The sequence below is a fragment of the Petaurus breviceps genome, unplaced genomic scaffold (assembly GCF_028583685.1).
Source record: "Petaurus breviceps papuanus isolate PSGF00001 unplaced genomic scaffold, PetGlider_PUasm1.0 91133, whole genome shotgun sequence".
In the NCBI taxonomy this organism is placed as follows: domain Eukaryota; kingdom Metazoa; phylum Chordata; class Mammalia; order Diprotodontia; family Petauridae; genus Petaurus; species Petaurus breviceps.
In genome coordinates this window covers 806,412-824,830 of record NW_027187419.1, presented here as the reverse complement: position 1 = coordinate 824,830, position 18,419 = coordinate 806,412, and the positions used below count along the sequence as shown (strand labels likewise).

The 18,419-nt window shown below is 44.3% G+C and overlaps 2 protein-coding genes across 2 annotated transcripts in view; one reads left to right on the top strand and one right to left on the bottom strand.

Annotated features, from left to right (window-relative positions):
* The window catches only part of APOA4 (apolipoprotein A4), a 3,754-nt gene extending 2,222 nt beyond the window's left edge, over nt 1–1,532 (bottom strand). The window contains 3 exon segments of the mRNA XM_069079764.1: nt 836–965; nt 1,486–1,511; nt 1,513–1,532. Of these exon segments, the coding sequence (XP_068935865.1) occupies nt 836–965; nt 1,486–1,511; nt 1,513–1,532 (176 nt within the window).
* An 11,405-nt stretch (nt 1,533–12,937) lies between these two features.
* On the top strand, nt 12,938–15,575 carry APOC3 (apolipoprotein C3). Its single transcript, XM_069080162.1, has 3 exons — nt 12,938–13,024; nt 13,740–13,857; nt 15,303–15,575. The coding sequence occupies exons 1-3, from the start codon at nt 12,970–12,972 to the stop codon at nt 15,412–15,414; spliced, it is 285 nt and encodes a 94-aa protein (XP_068936263.1). The 5' UTR covers nt 12,938–12,969; the 3' UTR covers nt 15,415–15,575.
* The last annotated feature ends 2,844 nt before the right edge of the window (nt 15,576–18,419 follow it).

Here is an 18,419-nt window from a genome sequence, read left to right as displayed (position 1 = left end):
CCCTGCAACAACAGCACTGTCCTTCACCAGTGGACAGTATTCACTCTCTGTCTGCAGGACAGTCTCAGGGCTTCTTAACCAAAAGCCAGGTTCCAGGACTTCTTCAACAGGACAGTCTTTCACCAGTGGACAAATCCGGCAAAACAACATCAAAACAGACAGACAAAGTACCAGCAAAACAGCCATGTCTCCTCAGTCCTTGGCAGCTCAGGGGCAGGTCTCAAAAGTCCAGGGCAATTCAAAGTGGCCCCAGCAATCCATTCAGTCTCTCTCTCTGCCTCCATGAGGTGCTGCTTCCAAAAAGTTCTTCTGCCTCTCTCTTGTCTCTCCAAATCTATGTCACCAGCTCCTCCCAGTTCAGGACTTTCTTTTCACATCAACAAGTCCATCCCACAGGTGGGATTAACAAGCTCTGGGTTTTAACACAATCAGTTTGAAAACCAAGCCAATACAGGGGAATCTTTAATTGCCATTACTATCACATGATCTAAGGTGACCCCTGGGTTCTTCCAGTCTTTGCCAGCAGAGCACAAACTCTAGCAAGTCCTACCAGATTGGAATTGCTTTAAGTATGGTAGTTGCCTTCTTTAAGCTTTAAAGGTCAGAAGTGTCCCCAAATATCCAGTTGTGAATCTATGCTCTTGTGATTCGCTAACTGCCCTCTAAAAACACAGCTAGGAATCCACTCTCAATAAAGTGATTCAAACCCTCCTCCAGTCCAGCTTTAGGACCTTCTAAATGACCAAACCAGCCTCCTGGGATAGCTTCTTGTGCCCAGGGCCCCAGCCTCTTCCTGCCCCATCACATTCCCTCCCTATAGGCCACACCCTCATACTTGAGCTGCTGGTTGAACTCAGACTTCTTCTGAAGCTGTTCCACAGAATCCTTGGCATCGGTGCTCAGCTTGTTGAAGTAGTCCCACACTAGTTTGCATACTTGGTCAGACTGCATCTCAGCCTGGACACCTAGAGAGGAAGAAGGACAGAAGCTAAGCACCAAGGTTCAGAAAGAGGCTGCCCCCCTTGCACCAGTTACATGGCCCAGGCTAGATTTAATGGAGGTCGACTCAACCAATTGTTTTTCTGGGCGGGGCTTTGTCCATTCTGATGTAGGAAGGGAGTGTAGGGGATTGGGGCGAGATATTAGCCTGGACAGGGAAAAAGCTGGGGGTCAGAGGTATTTCCTTAGTCTTAACATGAAATCAATGAATAGCATGTAAATTACATGTATACCCAATGCAAATGATCCTGCTATTGAAACTATAGCTCAGGTTAACATGCAAGTGGAACAGAAGTACTTATACCCTGTCTCTTAACCTCTCCCCACCCAAAACCCCCTTCCAACATTCCTGGCAACCATACCAGCCCCATCAGAATTAAAAGGGGATAACAAATTCCCAAACTTCCTGTCACCTTAGCAGTCCTTCCTCTCCATTCCAAGCTCAGCCCAGAGTCTATGGTCCCGTTTGGGTCTACATTCACTTACTGGTGTTAGCCACAAAGGCCAGAGAGCATCATAGCCTTGAGAAACATCTTGGCCTCTGTGCTGAGTCTGGGCTAAGCCCCACAGCACTTTATCCTATGAGAGGTAAAGAATGAGTGAGTTCCACCTTGGTCTCTTCCTACCCCTAAGGCCTCTCCCCTCCCACATCCTCCATTCTTGCCAAGCTCCATGGTGCCTGAGTTCCTCCACCTCCAGTGGAATATTCCACCAGCCAAAGTTCTAGGGTAGAGGACAATCAGAACCAGAGAGGACACTATATAGCAGAGGGAAAGAGGAAAGGCTCACCTGTTCTGCCTTCCAATCTGGCCCCAGCTCTAAGCTAGCTAGTGTTTTTTTAACCTGACTCCAGGATCCCTTCCCCTGTCTGATAACTCCACACTGGAAGGTGAAACATTCCTGGGAAACTGCTTGAACTTTGGTGACCCCACAATGTGGAATTTATCAATCCTGTGGTTTGGAGAGGGGGTCTGGATAAGCTCTTATCCTCCCAAAGACCCAGGGTGGAAAAATAGAAGGAATAGAGTGGATGGAGAAGAGTTAGAGACTTAGAGCCTCAGGAAGCCCCTAAATTCTAAGGAGAGAGATAATTAGAGCCCCACCCATATGTAGTCTTAAGCCCTGGCCAAGCGTGTCAAGGACAGAGTCCGTTCCCTCACTCCTGCGTATAGAAAAAGAGAGACTCCACTCTGTCACCAATCCCACCTTCAACCCTAGACCTCTCACCTTTAGCCTATTTCCTCAACTTTTAGAATTAGGTGGAGATCATAAACTACTAGTTCAGATGTCAGTCTCCAGGATTAACATCCAGAAAATCTGGGTCTTGGCCCCAGCTAGAAGTTTGACTTGAAGAGGTAGGGAAAGAATAGAGACACAAGGACCTTCTCATTAAAGTGGACACAGAAGGAGAGGGTACTTGACTGGCACCAGCAAGTGTTGTGAGATGGGGAGGTAATTTAAAAGGTTCATTTTAAACACATTAGCCCATCTCTTAGACTGACCAAGACCAAAGCAGGAGGTGGGGGTGATGCTCTGCCAGGCTGTTTCTCTGTATATGGGGAAATATCTTGATTAGGAGGTATTTCTCCTTCTCCTAACCTGCCAGATTAAGAGTCACACAGTTGGTAAATATTCTTCCTGCCCTCTTCCCAATTCGGCTCTCCATCCACTTCTCCACACTGCTTCTCATATCCCATCCTAAAGCCCCTCTCAGTAGGGAACATAGGAGCTTTTCTCCATGTGTATCCATGTGTGGCCCATGTAAAAAAAGACAGTTCAGCATCAGCGGCCAGAAATTAGGGAAGCAGTGAGGCAGCACAGTCTTTTCTTTAAGAAAAGAAAAAGACTTTACTTCTCATGCTCCACTGACCCTCAAAACAGGTACCCAGGGCCAAGGAAGTGAGTTTCCTGGCTCTGTGAACCAAGCATGGTGGGGAGGTCTCAGAAACCACCCACCTTGCTCCTCCCATTGCAGGCTCAGGAAGGTGAGCCAGGGGCTAACCCTGACTTGGAGATGTACACTTGTCAGGTGTGTGGTTAAGGAACAGGTTAGACTAGATGACTTCTGAAGTCTCTTCTTTGAGCTTCTGTGATTCTGGCCTCCTAGACTTCACTGAAGGGATGTTGGCTATTCATGGGATGGTGGTTTGGAGTCGGATGACCTAAGCTCTAATCTTACCTCTGATGCTTAGTATCTATGTGACCTTGGGCAAATAACTTCTTTGGGCCTCAGTTTCCTTATGTGTTAAATGAGGGAATTTATTCAGACATCAAATTGGCAAAAATGGATAAAGTGTTAGACTTAGTCAGGAATATATGAGTTCTAATCTTGCCTCAGTCATTTAGTATCTGTGTGACCCTGGGCAAATCACTTAACCTCTGTCTGCCTCAGTTTCCTCGACTATAAAATGGGAATAATAAGAGCACTGACCTTACATGCTTTTTTTCAAGGATCAAATGAGATAATATGATGAATAATACTACATATGGGTGAGGCTCTAATTATCTCTCTCCTGAGGCTCTGAGTCTCTAACTCTTCTCCATCCACTCTATATAATAATATACTATATAAATGCTACCGATTGTTATAATTTTCAAGGGAAGTGGGTGGGTGGCACTGGCAACAAGGGCAGAAGCCCCTTCTAAGCTCACCTGATGCACCTGGTACCAGGCTTCTCAGAGAGCATAAGAGGATCCTAGACTCCCTACTGACTTGCCTCCAAATTGATGTGTGTGTGTGTGTGTATGTGTGTGTGTGTGTGTGTGTGTGTTATATTCAAAGCCCTGGGCTTGAGAATCAGGCAGTCCAGGGGAGGCGGGGGCAGTAAGGAAAATCATAATAGGTACGTACTTTAGATGTATTTTGGCCCCTTGGATTTACTCAAACGAACAGTAGATAATGACCTGTAGATGACAGTATGGATGTGTTTGTGGGTCTATATCTATCTGGATCTTTGTATCTGCCTTATATATGTCTCTATGTACATATTCTTGTCTATGGGAGATGTATAAATGCATGTATGTTGTATTTATTGGAAATTTGGAATTGCAAAGGGGTATGGGTATGGTCTATGTCTGTGGAGGGTCAGTTGTGTGCTTATATACTTATGTTCTTGTCTCTGAATATGGGTATGTATCTCTGCGTGCTTCAGAGCACACATGTACACCTTAGACTTAGAGTGAGAAGGGGGTGGGTGGGGTGTGAAGGCAGAGGACACTTTCTTGGAAGTATTATGCATCTCTGATGGATACCCTTCCCTCCTGTGGAAGTTAATGATAACAATAGGTAACATCTCTACAACACATTAAAATTAACAAATTGCTTAACATGTATTACCTCTTTTGGTTCTCATAGCAACCCTGAGAGGCCACTGCTATCGATGAGAAATTGAGGCTGAGAAAGTTTAGGTGATTTGCCCAGGGTGACACAGCTAATGAATATCTGAGTTCAAATTTGAACTCTTCCTGAATCTGAGTCCAGAGTTCTAGACACTATACAATACTGCCTCCAGTCAGCTTGGGCTAGCTGGAGCCCTGCTACTGGCAGATAAGAAGCAAAATAAAATTCCTTTTGGTCTTCCTGACTCCGGGATCTTCCTCTTTCAAAGCACCCATTGCAAGGACTCAGAATGCAGAATAATACATATATAAATGCGTGTGTATGTATATTTTTGGACATGGCTAATGCAAGAAATTTATTTTGCTTGACAATACATGTTTGTAAAAAAGGGATTCTGTTTTCATTCATTCTCAATTAGGGGGGAGAGAAGGCAGATTTTTACTGATTTGAAAAAATATATATATATATAATTTTTTTTCAAGTATCCTTTGTAGCACTACCAAGGGCGTCTTCCTAATACACAGCTCTAAGTGATTACATTGCACCCTGCCTCAGAAATTTTCACTAGCTTTCCATGCCCTACAAACTTCTTATTGTAAAAAGCAGACATACTACCTGCCTTCATAAGTTCCCTTGAGACTAGCCTAGTACATGTTCCTACCACCAGAACAGCATTCTGCCGTGCCTGAAATGGATACCACTTTCAGCTGTGCTTACATAAATCCTTTCCATCCTTCAAGGCCCAGGTCAGGTGCTACTATTTCCATGAAATCTTTCCTGATTTTCTCCAAATATAAATCATCTTTCATATTACTCTGATTTCTCTTATATACTTACCATGGGTTAACCTATATTATAGTTATTTGGATACATGTCTTATCCCTTTACTAGAATGTAAGTTCCTTGAGGGTAAGAACAATGTCTTTTTCATGTTCATAGCCATGAACCCAGCATAGTACCTTACATATGTAGTAGTTGCTTAATAAACGCTCATTAAATTGAATTGAAAATTTCTGTTTAGCTTTTCTTCATGGTTGTCCCTAGTTCAGGTGATCCTGGGACTGAGGTAGAGGGGAAAGGAAAAGGTAGAGTTGGGAAAATAGCCCCAGTGGAGGACAGACTCACATCTACACAGTTCACACATACACAGTTTTCTAGAGACACAAAAAAGCATATCCATATTTCAGAATGTCCATTAAGGGAAGTGGTTAAACTATACAACCACTCAAAGCCACAGCCCTTTGGATTTATGCATCTAAAAGGGCTTTGCCATCCGTGATTTCTTTGATCAAGAGTCCTAGTGTGAGAGAACAACCATTATGCTTCCCCCATCCTCAGTTACAGGGGAAGATTCTGAGAAATAAAAAAATTAGGCACCTTGCCCAGTCACACAGGCAGTTGAGGTCATTGATACCTCCTTCCCTAGAAATGAGAAAGAACAAGAGAGATTCCTCTGGTTGGCCTGGGCTGTTCTGCCTAAAGGGGCAGGGAGATAAAAAGAGATTCTGGATTCTATGATGCTCCTCAACTCCCCAATCAAATTGACACAGGGCTGGCACTTACTCCTCTTTCCAAGTTTAAACAGCCTCTTTCCCTTCTAGACCAATCTTGGGAGTATAGAAGAGAGGAGAGGCAGAAGCCCAGCTGTTCTGTGGAGAGAGGATAATACCATCTGGTAGAGGTAACTTCTCACTACTAGCTGCCTCTCTGAATCACTGCCCTGGATCCTATGTGAAATAAAAACACTTCATCTTCTGTGTTAGCCAAATCTGTCAGAGACACAATGTACTAACATACCAACTTTCTGCTTGCAAAGACGTTCTGGTTTACAGCACTTCTGCTAATTCAGACAAACTTCTGACGTTAGCAATGTTTCACAGTAATCACAAAACAAAAGATAAATTCATGCAGCAACATGAAACAAAGGTACAAAGTTTAAGTTTAGGGTATTTGATTTACCAAGCAGAACAATGGTAATGTTAATGTTGACATACTCTTGGGGGAGGAGATCTGTTTTCTGTTGGAAAGTCGATGGTAAACAAAAGGAACACAAAAGAGTAGCCTCTTTGGTTCAGGATAAATTAAGAAAATCATGACTCTCTGGACTTTGACACCATAAGTCAGCTGCCTTTTTACCTGGGAACTACCTTCAGTGCCTTCCATCTTCTCACCCTGGAACATTCCTTTGCCCTGCCAGCCTCCTCCTCCCATTGGTAAGCTTCTTCCAGGGCCTCCATTTTGACAATGGGCCCAGGCCAGCCACACTTCATTCTCCTCCCAGTTGGGCTTCTTGACTTTTGGGACTTTGACCCCATTTCTCCTCCTCCCAAAGTATCCTATAATCCTATTCTATTGAATATTCTATTCACTTTTTTCAGTTCCTTTTTACATATGTCTTTCCCCATTAGATGGTAAGCTACTAGAGGACAAGAACTGTCACTTTTCGGACTAGTATTTGTATCCCCAGCATTTAACACAGTGTCTGGCTCATAATAAGTGTTCAATAAGTAACTGCCTGCTCTCATGCTGGATTATGTAAAGACCATCCTCTATCCAATTGCCAGTTCTGACTTCTTTTGGAAATTAAATCACAATCTATCTTGATAGAGTCTCAGATTCAAGGAGGGTTAGGATGACCAGACCGAGGACATTGTTATAATCTTAATTCTTAATTTTTATAACTTTTGTAAGTTGCATCTAGATTTGAGTTATTTTGTACTATAATCTGGGAAAACAGAAAAATCCACAATAAAAATATTCCAGATTACTTAAAAAAATACAAAGAAGGCTTTTTGCTGTTGGTGTCCATACTTGTGAAGGGGAGAGGGAAAGTGAGGGAAGGGGAGGAATAAAGTGCAGAGTATAGAATCTGAGGGCTAGAATGGATTTCAAAGGTCACCTAGACTAACTTGTATCTGAGTAGGAATTCTCTACCTTGGTGTAAGCCTTTAGTGATTTTCCCATCTACTAAACACTAAGAGCAGCTAGGTGGCACAGTGGATAGAATGTGGGGCCTGAAGTTAGGAAGACTTGAGTTCAAATGTGGCCTTATATACTTCTTAGCTGTGTGACCCAGGGCAAGTCACTTAACCCTGTTTAACTCTGTTCCCTCATTTGTAAAAATGAGCTGGAGAAGGCAATGGCAAACCACTCCAGTATCTTTGTCAAGAAAATCCCAAATGGAATCGTGAAGGGCAGGACATGATTGCATAACAACAAATATCAGAGACATTTCTGGTGGGTGGGAAATAGGAAGGGATGGACCAAAAGCGAACATCAAGGAATGCTTTCCACCCAATTCCTGGAGAGCTTAGGGACTGACATGCTTGTTGTGAAGGTTACAGGAAAAGAACAGAGTTGGGCAGGACAAGATGGAAGTATTTAAAGAGCTGTTACTTGAAAGAGAGGTTAGGCCTGTTCTACCAAGGAAGAAGTAGGAGCAGTGAGTGGAAGTGGCAAACAGGCAAGTTTAGTTAGGTTTGGTATCAGGAAGAACTTCCGAACCACGAGAGCTCTGATAGTGGAATGGGAGGGAGTAGGATCATCTTTCCTGGAGGTCCTCAAGCTGAAGTTTGACAGACGCTTTAGAAATAGGGTCAAATGATGCTTTTTGTTTGTACATCACAATAGTCTCTGACTACAGACCTCCTTCCTCACCCTGAGCCCAGCTGCCCCATAGTCCCATTGCCCAACCACTGGAATTGAACCCTCCCAATTCTGGCTGGCCACCTGTCAGCATATTGTCCAGGGGATTCCTGTTCAGGTACACCCTAGAAGAGCTGATTTCTGATCTCTTTTCCAATTCGGAGCCTCTGGGATCCTAATAAGTATGAAAATCCTTTGAAAAATGTTCCACAACAACCATGAGGGTTTTGGTGATATTATTGGTAATAATTGCTAATATTTATATGGCCCTTTAAGGTTTGCAAAATTATTGTCCTATATTATTTGATTCAATCAACCATGCAATAACCTTGTGTGGAATCTGCTCTTAATCACCCCCAACTGAGGTTGGGAGTTTGCCTTGTATTTGGTCTCACAACTAATAATAATAATAATGATGAGAATAAATAACATTTATACAGCATTCTAAGGTTTGCAATGTGCTCACAAATATCTTATTTGATACAATGACCCTGAGAGGTAGGTACTTATTATCTCTGCTTTACAGATGGGGAAATGGAGATTGAGAAACTTGACCAGGGTTCCACAGCCAGCAATGTGTTTAAGGCAGGATTTGAACTCAGATATACCTGATCCCAAAGTATAGCACTCTATCCATTTGAACACCTAGATCTCCCTACAACATTTCACTGGTATATTGAGAGAGCACTAGCCCTGGAGTCTGGAGACCTGGGTCTGATACCTACCTGGCTATGTGGTCATGGACAAATCATTTCACCTCTGTAAGACTACATTTCCTCATATTCCCAATAGAAACAACAATTCTTATACCACCTACTTCATAGGGTTCTCATGAGGAAAGCACACTGTAAAATTTAAGGTGTTATTGAAATGTGAGTTATTCATTGTATCTACTGGCAGCTTCCTTTGTATTGGTTGACTTTGATAAAATGTTTTCTTTTTTCTTTGTTACAAGAGACAGGGAAGAGGAGAGATATTAGTAAATAAAGACAAAAGATGATGAAAAAAGGTTGGTTTTTTTTAAGCAATTGGGGTTAAGTAACTTGCTCAAGGTTACAACAGCCAGGTGTTTCTGGGTGGGTGCTAAGTGTCTGAGCCCGGATTTGATCCCCAGGTCATCCCAACACTGGAGCCGGTACTCTTAATTGCTGTTCTACCTGGCCACCCCATGAAAAAAGTTTTTTTTTAGAAAAGATATATATTGTTGTAACTATAAATTGTTATATAAGAGAGGAAGCTATTGGCACAGCAGACAGAGTGCTGGGCCTAGGGTCAGGAACACCTGAGTTCAAATCCAGTCTTTGACACTTCTGTTTTCCTCAGTTATCTCTACTGAAAAAAACTGTAAAACTGAGGATAATAATAGCACCTATCCTCCAGGAGTGTTAGGAGGATTAAATGAGAGGATATTTGTAAAATCACTCAGCACAGTGCCCGGAATTTAGTAGGCGTTACATAAATGCTTTTTTCTCCTTCCCTTATAAGGATGGATTTGCTGCCTGAGAACACATTGGCAAGTAGACTGACTGTTGGTTTAGGGGTTTTCAAGTTCCCATTTACCACGACCTTGGACAAATGAGCTAACCTCTCCATTTCCCCTTCTCTATAACATTGGGAGAAGGATCCAGTTTCCTCTCTGACTTCCCACTCTTTTGGGAAGAGAAATGAGACCAGAGATCAAAAAGTGCTTTGGGTTGCTAAACTCATGGGGCTGTAGCTTTGGGTGGCTTCTCCTTTCTTGTGTCTTTCTGAGTTTCTGATTGTGGTGAGAGAGGGCATTCACACTCTTCTAAAGGTCAGGTCAATAGACTCTAGTGTCCTGGCAATCAGGCCATTATTGACCCTCCTTTCAGCCAATCAGTCAACAAGCATTTCTTAAATGTGCCAGGTGCTATGCTAAGTGCGGGGAATACAAAAAAAGCAAATGCAGTCCTCATTTTCAAGGAGCGCAGATTCTAAAGGAGAAGACATGTAAATACCTATGTACAGGCAGTACAAATGGGCAGCTGTTCACCCTTTGTTTCTGAAGAGAGCCAGTGACATCATGGGGGTGATATCTTGACTCATACATGAATTGGATTTAAGTAAGACAAGAATTATACAAAGTCATCAGTCTTACTCTCTTTGTCAGAGTTATCAAAGTCCAGTGGCAAGATAAAGTCAAGATGATTAGCAGTGCCTCAGGATGTAGTACATGACCTTGGTGTCTCCAATGTCTGGCCAAGCTCATGCACTCTATGGCTCCTGCTTCATCTGCCTTTGTGGCCCATGGAACAAATTGTTCTCATCTGCTCATTCCACTGGGGGGTATTCTTCACATGCTTGGATTAGATTCCCCTTTAATAACATAGGTTTGAGGCCTCCCTGGGTTAGCCCATCTGGTAAGATGGTTATACCCCCAGGTGTGGTCACTGCATATGCCCCAGCTTCTTGGAACCATAGATGAGAGCTGGTGAAAGGTGGATGCCAAAGGCTGAGGAGCAGCCCATCTCAAAGGGAAGGCTAGCATTAGGGGGACTAAGAAAGGGGCCTCTTAAGAGAAAGTGGGATTTTCAACTGAGGTTTCAAGTCATCTCGAAGGCTTTAACATTGTGAAGTCGGCATCTGTTTTCAGTACTCCCAAATGATTTATTTTTCATCCTTCTTCTTGCTACTCAGCAAGGACTTCCTTTATAACCCCCAAAGCTCCCCAGTGACTTTTTATCCTTTCTTCTGCCCTCTTCCAAACTTTCTCTCATGAAAGGATTAGATAGACCCATTTACACCAAGGAATAAGTAAGCAATGATACTTTTGGCTCACAGATCTAGATCTGTAAGGACTTGGGAGGCCAGATAGTCTAGTCTCTTCAAAAGAGGAAGTTAAGGCCAACAGAGCTCAAGTGACTTGCCCAGTGTCACAGAGGTTGCCTGACCCACCATCAGTTGTTCCTTCCACTAGGCAATACTACCTGCCACTTAAAAAGTTATTCCTCCTTAGAGGATTTGTGTTTTTAGCAGAGGGAAAATCTCCATCTAAAGGAATGGAGTTCTAAATTGTTGAGTTGAGGCAGCTGCTTATTTTTAAGGGCAAGGGAAACTCCAACCCCTCGCCCCCAAAATCATTCTATGTAGGTAGTTGTTTTCTCTGCTCTTGTGTACAGCAGGCTTTGGGCAAATCACTTGTGACCTCCTCAGGAAACTCCTCTCACCCTTCAGATTATTCATTCTAGTTAGGGCAGGCCTTCTCTAGGACTCTGCTGGCCTCTTGTGAGGCCTTGCACTTCCACTCTGGGGAGGTAGTAGCTATTGTCATCTTAGCAATCGATGACCTTCATAGATTTATGTCATTGCCCTCAGACTTCTGTCAAGCAAACCTGCTATTTTCTGAGGTTTTTTTTTTTCCATTTCCACCTTTTAAAAGTCTCTTCATCTAGGAGTGAGATAACTGAGGCACAGAGGGGAGGAGATGGGCCCCAGATTCTTTAGTCCCCTGAAGAATAATGGGCAGGAATCTGGAATCCTGAATTCCAGCTTGGCTGGGATTTTCCTTTGCCACGAGTTGGATTCCTGCTGGGGAACACCTTATCACTCAGTCCAGAGGGCAAGGTGAGGAGGATCGACTGTTTGTGGTAGCAAAGAGGAAGGGGGAACACATGGGCAGTAACAAAGGACTTGGGTTATCTCTCAGACTGGCCTGCTCCACCCCTCACCTCCATCTCACTTGGGTTCAGCTAGTAAAGGAGTCTGGGTAAGGGATGCTGAGGGCATGGGGTGGGAGGTGGAAAAGAGAATGTATGGAGTTCCTAGATCTCTGCCCCTCCACAATCATAGGGATACTAGGCTACAGTCCTGATGGAGCAGGACCTGAGGTCAGAACTCTTGTCTCCCCTGATATTTTCTCTCTGGACTCACTCGTCTCCTTCTGTCCCAGTCTTGTGAGATGGAAGGAAAAGGAAGGGAAGGAGGAGCTCCTACTCTTCCAAACTTAGAGGTTCAGAGATAGTCCAGTGTTCCCTAGAAAGCCATTGGTACCCATTCTCTCTATCCCAAAGCAGTCACTGAAGGAAGTTCCCCCACCACCTTTGCTCCCCTTGAAGATGGGAATTCTAGGAACAATATTTGGGAGATATCCCAAACCACTCTCTCCCTCTCTCACCAGCAAGTTTGGGCAGAAACTTGACCCTACCTCCTGCCCAGAAGGGATGGTATTCTCCTCCCTCATCCTTAAGAGAACCAGGTTGCCATGGGGCATGGGAGTGGAGTCTTAAAAGGCTCCATCCATGACCCTGGCTCTGAGCCCAGCCAACGAGGAGCTAAAGAGATGAGAGGAGGACAGATAACTTCTGTCTTTCACTTGGGATTTCCTAACTTCCACCCAGACCTGGCTGCCTGGCTCTCTGTTCTAACCCTATCTGGATAGGTCAGCAGGTGACCTTTGCTCAGCTGCCTTCGCCTCCAGTGCCCGCTGCCCAGGGGACAATATAAAACAGGCCACACTGTTTCTTCCCATCCCAATCAGCACATCCTAGGAAGCAGCTTTCCAGGTGAAGCTCCCAGGGATGGAGAGGGGTGGGCAGGGGAGATGAGGAAAAATTCATCCAATGTTTGAAGAGCAGGACCTATACTTATAAATCTTGAGCTCTGAGTCTCTTTGAGGGAATGGGGTGGGGAGGGAAGGGAATGCTCATAGAAAGAGCACAGCATGGGACCTTAAGCCTCTCTGTTTCCTCTTCTAGACTCTGCTAAGTGTCCCCAACCCTTAGAATGTCAGAACAAGTGTATATCTTTAGTAGCAGACTATCATAGTCCTGGAACCCCATCCACCTGGGGAGTTGGCCTAGCAGGAGTCAGGTGCCTGGGTCCTGTTCTCCTCGGTACTTTCCGGTTTTTGATCCTGCTTCAGACTCTCCAGAGAACAGGGCTTGGCTGGGACAGAATAGGGAGCATTACAGGGAACTAGGGGCCTCTATTCATCTGAGTCATTTTCTCTCAGACGCAGTGTGGCCATGCAGCGCCGAGTTTTCTTCGCTGTTGTGTTCCTGACCCTGCTGGTCTTTGCTTGTAAGACCCTCTGGCACAGGGTGGGGGTTGGACATGGGGATGGGATTCTGGAAAACATATAGGGAGGAAGGAAGAAAGGGAGCCTTAGGCATCACCTCTTCCTACCTGATCCTATCGCAACTCATTTCAACGTAGATGAGGCTATACCATGGGAATATTTGCAGCCAAGGCAAGTACCACAATGGAAGGACAGGTGTTTGAGGAGGAACGAGACACTTCTCTGTCATGGGGGGTGGGAGGTAGGAGTTCTGGGATACCAGTGAAAGACCACCGCTGGAGTGGGGACAGGGAAAGCCTGGGGAGGAGATGAAGACAACCTTAGCATTTTGATGGATTATTCTCACTAAGTACCTACTAAACTCTGTTGTTCCTAGGGGATTGTCTATGCCCTACAAATTCCAAGTGCTAGCACCCCTAGGTATGGCTCTGAGGATCAGGTTTATTTAGGGAAGACACCCCCTCCCCCCAAGGAGGGGCCTCTTGCCTGTGTCTCTTACTCCCTAGTTCCAGTCAGCACTATCCTTATGGTCCTCCCTACCTTATTCTGATGTGGGGCACCATGAGAGAGCCAGAGAGTAATAAGAGAAAAATCCGAGATGATTCTCAGTATCCTTCTTCTATACCTCCTAAGAGTTTCCCAGCCCAAGAGAAGGCTACTTTCTCCCCCATAGCCTGGACTCATGCCATCTCCCCTCCCCCATTTCCTTCCATGCAGATGCCCAGGACGAGGAAACAATCCTGAATCGGGTCCAAGACTATGTGCAGCAGGCAGCCCGACAAGCCCAGGACGCCCTGACCACTGTGCAGGAATCTCAAGTGGCCAAGCAGGCCAAGTATGCCAGGCCTTCCTCACCTCTCACCAGATGCCAGCTTCTGGCCTTCTTTTCTCCCTTGCCATTCTTTTCCCCTTTTCTCCCCACCTCTTCTTTCTCTTCCCCTTTTTTCACTTCTGTCTCTTTCCTTCTCCTCCACACCTGCCTCTCTTCCCCTTTCTGTGTCCTCTGACCCCAATCTTTCATCTCTATCACTCTTTCTCATCTGTCTCCTTCTTTCCCTCTTTTATTCCCACTGCTCCCCATTCTTTTTGCTTTTCCTGCTTGTCCCTCTCTTTCCTTTACCACTGTCCCTCATTATCGTAATCTCCTTTCTCCCTCTTTCTCTTCTCCCTCATATCAAAATTTTCCCTAATTCTTTCTTTTCTCCCTATCTGCCTCCCCTTTCTGCCTCCCTTTCTCTGGCTTTCCTCCCTTCTCAGAAGCTTGGACAACAATCTAGGTCATTAGAAAACAAGAACCTAGATCATGGCAATAATTTTGGAGGGTTTCATACCCTTAAATACTGGTGCTAGTAGGGTGGGAAAGTCCATTCTCCCCCTCCTTCTCTCTGTCCTCACCTCTTTTTCTAAATGTGTCCTCCCTTTTCCTGGTCTCCTTATGTCCCCATCTACCACCTTCCAGTCTCTCTTCTACTGCTGCTGTTTTCTACTTTCTAGGGGCCCCCAGGAAACTTTCCCCATTTTCACTACTTCTGAGCCACAGACCTAAGAATAAAAATGCTTCAGCTGTTGACTTTAAACTCCCTACACACCTTTATTGCTTCCCCCAACCTCCCATTACATAGAATGGCATCTAGCAAAGAATGGGAGAGCTGGAAAGCACCTTAGAGGTCCATCCGCTCATTTTATAAATGAGGATACTGAGACTCAGAGAGATTAAGTCAGTTAACTGGTTAAATGAATGACCAGTTAAGCAAAAACTCTCTTCCTTTCTCCCCAATTTTCCTCTGCCCCTGCTTCGGTAGATGAACTTGACTCATCTCCTTTTTGAGCTGCAATCCCCACTTCCCTGAGCGCCTCCCCTTCCCACCCCTAAGCCCTTAGCTTCTTCTCTTCTAGGGTCTTTTGTGGGGTCTGGCAGTTTCTCAGGACCTTCCAGCCCCCTTCCCCTGCTCTGCCCAACAACTAGACTAATCTGCTTTTCACTCCCAGTCCCCAGTCTTCTTCCTAGGGCCTAGAAGTCCAAGTTTCTGTTTTAGGGGTAATGCTAAAGCAATCAATCACAGGAAGACCAGTGGAATAGTACAAGACATCTTATCATCATTTACCCTCCTTCCAGATGTTTCTAACCATGACAGAAATGGATCTGTGGGGAGACTGTTGAAATATGATAGATTTGAAAGAAGGATAGGGAAAGAGGGTAAGGTGCTCAGTCCCAAGGTGGATTTCCCCTACCATTTGGTCCCATCCCCAAGGTTTTCCTCTTTCTGTTTAACCCCTTAGGGACTGGGTGACTGACAGCTTTAGTTCCCTGCATGGATACTGGAGCACTTGGACAGACAAGTTGTCTGGCCTATGGGACAAAGCTGATGAGGCAGTAGTAGAAACTTCTTGAAGAGATACGCCTTGAAGACTCAACTCCACCATTCTGTGTATCCATCTGTCCATCTTCCTGCACCCTGGATCCTCTTATCTCCAGGGCTTCCTGAACTCTTCCACTATGGCTTAGGAAAAGCATCTGACCCCCAGCCAAGCACTGCCCTCAAAATAAAGCCAGATGAGAAACATTTATGGTGTCATGTATGTCACATGGACTATTTTCATTTGGGGAGTGGGAATGGGGTGTGTCTGTGTGTGTGTGTGTGTATGTGTGTGTGTGTGTGTGTGTGTGTGTGTGTGTGAGTGTGGAGAGGGCTGGGACTTCTAATCCATTTCATATTTCCCAAGGAAAGGGAAGTTGGTACCCCCTATAGGGGATGGGGTTAGACTGATTGTCCAAATCTAAGACCCAAATGTCTTGAGAAATTTGAAGAAAAGCCAGAGGATGGCAAAATAAAGAGGGCCCTCTCCTTTCTTAACTTAGTGGAGAGGGTATTGACTAAGGAGTCAACAAACTTGGGCTCTAGTCCTGGTTCTGTGGATCTTTTGGCAAGTAATTTCCCCTATCTGGCCCTCAATTCCCTCATCTTTAAAAGAAAGGATTTGGACTAAATTATCTTTATGGGCCCCTCCAGCTATAATATTCTGAGCCTGGGACCCTTCTGTCTACCTTTACTAGTTTGAGTTTAAAGGGGCTTTCTTCTTTACATTACACCTTTTGAATATATCCTTAAATCTCAAAAAACCTTAGAACTGGAAGGGAGGTTAGCCATAAGAACCAAGCACATCATGCTATAGTGGATAGAATCCTGGGTTTGGAGTCAGAAGTTGTTGTCCAGTCAGTTTTCAGTCATGTCTGACTCTTCATGACCCCATTTGGGCTTTTCTTGACAAAGATACTGAACTGGTTTGCCATTTCCTTCTCCTGCTCATTTTACAGATGAGGAAACTGAGGCACACAGGATTAAGTGACTTGTCCAGGGCCACACAGTTAGTAAGTGTATGAGGCCAGATTTGAACTGAAGAAGATGAGTCTTCCTGACTCCAAGCTCCACACTCTGTCTTCTGTGTCACTGAGCTGCCTGGACTTGGGTTCAAATGCTAGCTTTGCTATGAACTACCCATGCTATCTTAGGGGAATCCCTTAAGCTCTGTGGGTCTTAGTTTTCTCATCTGTCAGTCAAAGCAATTGCATTCAAACCATTTCTCAGGACCAAGATGATCTCCCATGCCCCCTCCAGCTCCAAATCCTGTAAGTTGCACCCTCTTCCTCTCCCACCTCATTTTGTAAATGAGTTAAGTGAGAGCGGAAGATATTCTAACTTGCCGAGAATCACATGAGCCCACATCTCCTGATCCTCGTTCTAAACTCTGAGCTGGAATATATATATGATTTAAGAAATATCAAGCAAGTGAGCTTGGGCTGCAAAGCCCAAGGGGGTCCTGGCCTGGGACCTCTCTGGGTGGGCCTCCCCGGGCACTTTTACTTCTCTGCCTGTTTCCACTCGGTTCCTCCTTTCTGTTCCTCAGCAGCTTCCCACTGTCTCTAAGCTAAAAGGCACAACCTCAAACTCAGCCTGGCATTTAAAGTCAGCCCTCCCAAATCTGACCCCCAACCCATTTCTGCAGCCTTCTTTCATATTATTAACCTTCACCTATTCTATATTTTAGCCATATTGGACTGTTAGGTATTTCTTAAACTCACCCTTCTACCTCCCTTCCACAAGGGAAGAAAAGGGGAAAGGAACAACATTTATTAGTCACCTACTATATGCTAGTCACTGTGCTAAGTATTTTACAAATATTCTCATTTGATCCACACAACACTGTGAGGTAGGTACTATGATCCTCATTTTATAGTTGGGGAAGCCAAGGCAGACAGAGGCTAATGACTTATCTAGGGTCATACAGCTAGTAAGCACCTGAGGCAAGATTAAAACTCAGGTCTTCCTGACTCCAGGCCCAATGCTCTATCCATAGTGCCACCTAGTTGCCTCTTACCTCCTGGCACTCTTCTTCTCCTAGGCCTGGAATGCATGTTCCCTCCTCATTTCTTCATTTCTGAATCCTTATCCTTCTTCAAGTCTTGGCTCAAAGATGTTGGCTCTCTTTCTTCCTCAAATGGCCTTCTGTTTCTCTGTGCACATAATGTCATCGCTTGATTCTACTTCTCTGAGCATGTGAACACCCCCCACCCCAGAGTGCCAACTCCTTGAGGTTAGAGGTTATTGGGCTTTATCTCTGTATTCCCTGAGTGCCTCCTTGAAAGAATTATACAAAAAGGTTTGGGGAGTTGAATTTTCAAGGTCCTAAGTATCAAGCTAAATGTTCAGTTACTTCAAAGGAAGTTGTCAAATTTTTCATGAGATTTCCATATTTCTTCATCCTTTACCACAGAGGGTGCATGTAAGCTATAGTTATCTGTTTGCTAATGTTCATGAGCTGGGGCAAGATATCCTATGATCAAGTGTTCTATGAAATAATGTCTCTGGTTTTTTTTTTGGGTATTCAATGGAACAGATTTTTCAATCCCTTTATTAACCTCATTAGGAGAACCTGTGAGCCATTCTTCACCCAATCAATTGACAAGCATTTATTAAGCACCTACTGTGTGCCAGGCACTATGCCAGATACTGGAGAAATGAATAAAGGTAAAAATGAAGCAGTCCCTTTTTCATTCTATTGAGGAGGCATTTACATGTGTATGCCAATTTTATACTAAAATAATCCACGGTAATGGTGAGAAGGGATAAGAAGGTACTAGTGCTGGGAGAATCAAGAAAGGCTTAATTCTTCCATTTAGTTACAATATCTTTATGTCTTCTAGTTCCATTTAGAGTAAGAATGTTAATATGTATCCAATTTAATTTGTCCAGTAGCATACATATCTGTTGGTCATTGGACAAAAGTTTTGCATTTATTTAGAGTGTTAAGAATTAAGTTAATATTTGTTATATGATTTCAGGCAACTTCTGCTCCCTTTTCTAGCACTCTAGCACCATCACTGTGAAATGAAAGGGA